The sequence below is a fragment of the Ochlerotatus camptorhynchus genome, unplaced genomic scaffold (genome assembly GCF_037179485.1).
Source record: "Ochlerotatus camptorhynchus isolate MF236.1 unplaced genomic scaffold, CSIRO-AGI_Acam_v1.1 ptg000139l, whole genome shotgun sequence".
In the NCBI taxonomy this organism is placed as follows: Eukaryota; Metazoa; Arthropoda; class Insecta; order Diptera; family Culicidae; genus Ochlerotatus; species Ochlerotatus camptorhynchus.
In genome coordinates this window covers 3,124,295-3,128,941 of record NW_027040629.1, presented here as the reverse complement: position 1 = coordinate 3,128,941, position 4,647 = coordinate 3,124,295, and the positions used below count along the sequence as shown (strand labels likewise).

At 40.0% G+C, this 4,647-nt stretch overlaps 1 protein-coding gene across 1 annotated transcript; it reads right to left on the bottom strand.

Moving 5' to 3' along the window:
* Nucleotides 1–2,449: 2,449 nt before the first annotated feature.
* Faa (fumarylacetoacetase) lies at nt 2,450–4,208 on the bottom strand. Its single transcript, XM_065221116.1, has 4 exons — nt 3,965–4,208; nt 3,799–3,882; nt 3,004–3,739; nt 2,450–2,890 (listed from the first exon to the last, which is right to left on the bottom strand). The coding sequence occupies exons 1-4, from the start codon at nt 4,046–4,048 to the stop codon at nt 2,547–2,549; spliced, it is 1,248 nt and encodes a 415-aa protein (XP_065077188.1). The 5' UTR covers nt 4,049–4,208; the 3' UTR covers nt 2,450–2,546.
* Nucleotides 4,209–4,647: the final 439 nt, after the last annotated feature.

The following is a 4,647-nucleotide window of genomic DNA, read 5'->3' as shown; positions in this document are numbered from 1 at the left end:
GGCATTAAGCTGGGAAAGTTTACTAGAATTTTTCTTGGATGATGGATCATTCTCATCATCCGTGAGCAAATCAAATTGATTACTCAAATTAATTTCATCAGAAGGGGGGTCAAGAGTTTGCCACTTTCTTTTGCGTTTAGGCGCCATGGCGGCAGCAAATTTTTATCCAAATCGACTTCCAAGCAGATTAGTATAAGAATCTAAAGGATCGAAGAGGAATTTTCCAAATCGATATCCAAGAAGGATTACCTCGGGTAGGGTCCAAACAAGGATCGAAGAGGAATGAAAGTTGAACAAGATAGAAAAATTTTTACAGGTTGAGCACTGAAAAGTGCTGTTTAAATTTGTTGTATGCTTTAGGTAGTAGTAACACTTCCTTCAGCAAAAAGATAATAGATCCGCACGGCAAGAGAGCACGATGCGGACTGACTGGAGTTGTTTAGTTTATCAATGTATCTGTATAACAATTTATCACAAGCATTCTTCCAGGTTAATGAGTTTGATGATGATGATAATTCTTCTTAATATTCACATTACAATTATGACCCGATCATGTCACCCTCTTCGCGCATCAGACTGCTATTTTTCAGTAACTCCACATAATTGTGATTTTATATCTTCCTCCTTCAAGATGGATGTTTAAGATACACATACTTTGCTAGCTGACTGCTCTTTTTTCAGCTTTCATTCAGATTGGATCTATTGATTTAAATTATTTAAGCTTTCTTCCAGCTCTTCGATAACGGAACATCATTAGATTTATACTGTAATGATTCACTCTTACAGCTTTTACCCTGGTTTTGTCTGTTGATTTGTTTGGATTGGTTTTCAGCTTTTTGGTGTCGGCAGTCGCGGGCGGTCAATTTTGCTCATGCTCATGCTCTTAGTTCATTTTCAGCTTTTCGATGATGTAACGTCTTCAGATTTATATTAGGGGATCATTTTATTTAGGCTTCAGGCAAATCCAAGTACAAATGCATGATAACACTGATTCATTTAAAACCATGATCGCATCACTTATCAAGGTGAATTCTGATCCAACGAACCCAACTTACTAACAAAATCTCCTTTTCTGTGTCTTTCGTTGGGGTGCAGAGGTAAACACGGCCCACAAACAGCAAAGGTCACTCTAATATCCCTTCCCTACTCCCACCTGATTGCAAGGACGTGGCCGGCGCCGTTTTTGATCTACACAATATGGAGTCACTGAAACTTGTACAATGAGAATGGACGGTCACTTCCAACCCCATTCAGTTGATTCATTGTACAATTTCACTGATTCTGATCAATCACGGAGTAGCCACCATTGATATGTGCAGTCAGTCTAAGCTAAGCTAAGCTAAGCCTTCCATTCTATAGATATCAAGTAGCTCTACTACAACTCCATCCTTTATCGTTCGTAATACTTAACAAATAATGAATCATTGAGATACATTAGAATGCTTTATGTTCATTTGGATAAAAAGAAGACGGTCGTTTGGCAAGGACGTGATCTCATTGTATAACGATATTTTTGTAGACGTTATGCTTCTGATTATCTGTTTATTATATTATAAATATCAAAATTTCGGGATGAGGAGGGACCCAATTGAAGCGATTTGGATGAGGAGAGTGAAAATGTTAGTAACATTTCGTGGATACAAGGCGGACTCTCCTCCCCATTCATTGAAGCATTTTCCTGTTGGATGGCTCGTTTTCTGACCAAGTTGTTGGAAGGATATTCTTAACTGTCCCAAGGAAATAAATAGACGAATTGCCTATCAATCCATCCATTCGTTTTTGGTCCTTCATACAGTGATTTGCTGATGACAATGTTATTAAGCTTGATCATGTTCAACAGTGAGGAGAGCCCACAGCTATTGGACTAGTTTCCGTACTACAATGAATGGTAGACCACTATCATCATCCCAAGCACTCCTAAATTAAGAATTCCGTAAGAGGCTTTGGACCATACACGAATGGCGAACAATGATTAATTTTAGCATCGCTTTAGCCTGAATTCGAGCCATTTACACCATTTCCTAATCATCATTCAATAATCAAGGGAAGCTTAAAGTCCTGTGGACTCCCTTGAGAAGCCCAACTGATATTCTAGTAAAGTCAAAGAAACCATACGAGAAGTCCTATGAACTTCTCCGCGCTCGTTTTGTTTGCATCAAATAAATCCTTTTCTCCAGTTTATTTGTTTCCGAAAGATATTTCAGATGAACCGGTCCGGCATCTGGGAGGGGCCTTAAATGATACAGTTAGATAATTTGATGTTGATCAATTTCAAGCAAACATGTATGGCAAAAAATAAAAAATAAAACAGATAAAGGAAATCACACTATTTGAGAAATTTCCAAATAGATAGAATGACAAATGCAAACCATGATTGAACTGCTTGAAAGAATTAAAAAAAAAAACAATTAATTGTGTACACTGTATTTAGTTATTTGCGTGCTGATTTTTTTTAACTTTATTAAAGTGATTTTCAGCCGTGATCTGCGTGCTGAGATAACAATGGTAACAATGCATTTCACGTATCATCAGCTTTGAACACTAATTTACTCGAATGGCTTGGCTGGCAGTACGACTCCACTGCACGATCCAAAGCCAATTCTCACTTCATCGTTCTGACAGTAACCGCGGATAACGACTTCGTCATTGTCTTGCAAAAATTTTCGACTTTCACCGCCCAGTAGCTGTACCTGCTTGGTACCTTTCCAGCTCAGCTCCAACATCGATCCGAACGAATCCGACGCATCACCACTGATTGTGCCTGATGCCATTAAATCTCCCGGCTTGAGGTTGCACCCGGTAACAGTGTGATGTGCGATTTGTTGCAACGCTGTCCAATACAGGTTTTTATAGTTGGAACGGCAAACTGTTGTCGAGGCACCTTTAGGGGCTGCAGAAGAAATATAGGAGAACATAAATAATGATATTCAAAAAATTTCTATCGCCACCGGCTACAAACCGGTTTGACAACGCGTGGCAGAGCAAGACAAACAAAATTCTTACGTTTGATGTCCACTTCCAGTTTGATGTCGAAATTGAATTTTTGCTCATGTCTCAGGTATGGGAAGGGTTTCGGTTCCTGAGAGAAATTTTCCACTTTAAAAGGTTCCAGAGCCGCGACGGGTACGACCCACGGTGAAATTGATGTTCCAAGATTTTTCGCCGTAAATGGCCCTAATGGCACGTATTCCCATTTCTGAATGTCCCTAGCGCTCCAATCGTTCATGACGACGAATCCAAAAACGCGTTTGGCAGCTTCTTCGGTTGAGACGCGTTCTCCGAGTTCAGTTGGTGGTCCACCGACAAAGAATGCCATTTCCAGTTCAAAGTCAAACAAACGGCATGGTCCAAAGACCGGATCCGCTCCTTCGACTGGTAAAGTCTGACCAAGTGGTCTACGGATTGGTGTCCCGGATACAACCACCGAACTGGCACGACCGTGATATCCCACGGGTATATGCTTCCAGTTTGGCATCAGAGCGTTATCTTTGCCACGGAACATGATGCCAACATTAGTGGCATGGTGGATCGATGAGTAAAAGTCGGTGTAATCTCCAATGCTAGCTGGTAGATGCATTTGAACAGAGGACTGCGGAACTAGCGCAGTTTTCTGCAGATTCGTATTCTTGTGAAGTTCGGAACCCTCCAAAAGAAGATTTTGGGTAATACGACGTACTTCACCCCATGCTTCGTAACCAAGCGACATGAATGGATTCAGAACGGTAGCAGTCAGAGCATCCTGGTAGATAACAAATTCGATTAAACCAATGAACTAAAAAAATAAGTTATGAAACCTACATGATACTGCACGGGATACAAACTTTTCACGGCTCCAAGATCTAAAACATGTTCTCCGATGGCGACTCCCAGGCGGTGTCGAGACTGGTTTTGTGATTAGAAAAAAATGCAATACGTTGACAAAAAAATACTTCTGCTTCAATACTCAACCGTCATCGTTACTTACATCTTCTTGAGTGGAAAAAATGCCATAAGGAAGATTCTGGATTGGAAAATCACTATTCTCAGGGACGAGTACAAAAGACTTCATCTTTTTTAAATTCTTGCAACTGACCAGCAAAATCAGTATCAAAAGCAAATGATAATGAAACCGCAACTTTATGGTCGACAACGCAAACGACGAGAACGACAGAATTAGATGCTGTTTGTTTCAGAGGCAGACTGGAACTGAATAATTTTGGTATGTTTAGTCGTGTTTATCCGGCAACAGGTTGTTGTTTTCTCGCCGGTTTGCGTTCTGGCTAGTATTTGTATAATTTGTACATAGGCATTTGATGCATTATTTGATGTTTTTGTTACTGGATTTATATGCCCACGCTTGGTAGTGTTGATTTTGTATTTATTTGAAGCCAAATCTCTTTAACGCATGGTGTGTGTGGAGGTGGAACCACGCCTAGGCGCTTAATACAAAGGTGACACTCAAGGAAGAAGTGTTAGTTTGTCTACTAAAATGAACTATGACCATTTTGTATGGTAAGTTTTGCTATAAGAAATGCTCCTCGTGTTTCTTCGCGAAATTCATACAAAAAAATTTAGTTTAGCAAGGCATTTGTGACCAGCATACACATTTTTGTCATATGAAACAGGTCCAAACCTGTCCATATTTGTCCGATTTGTCTTGTATTCTCT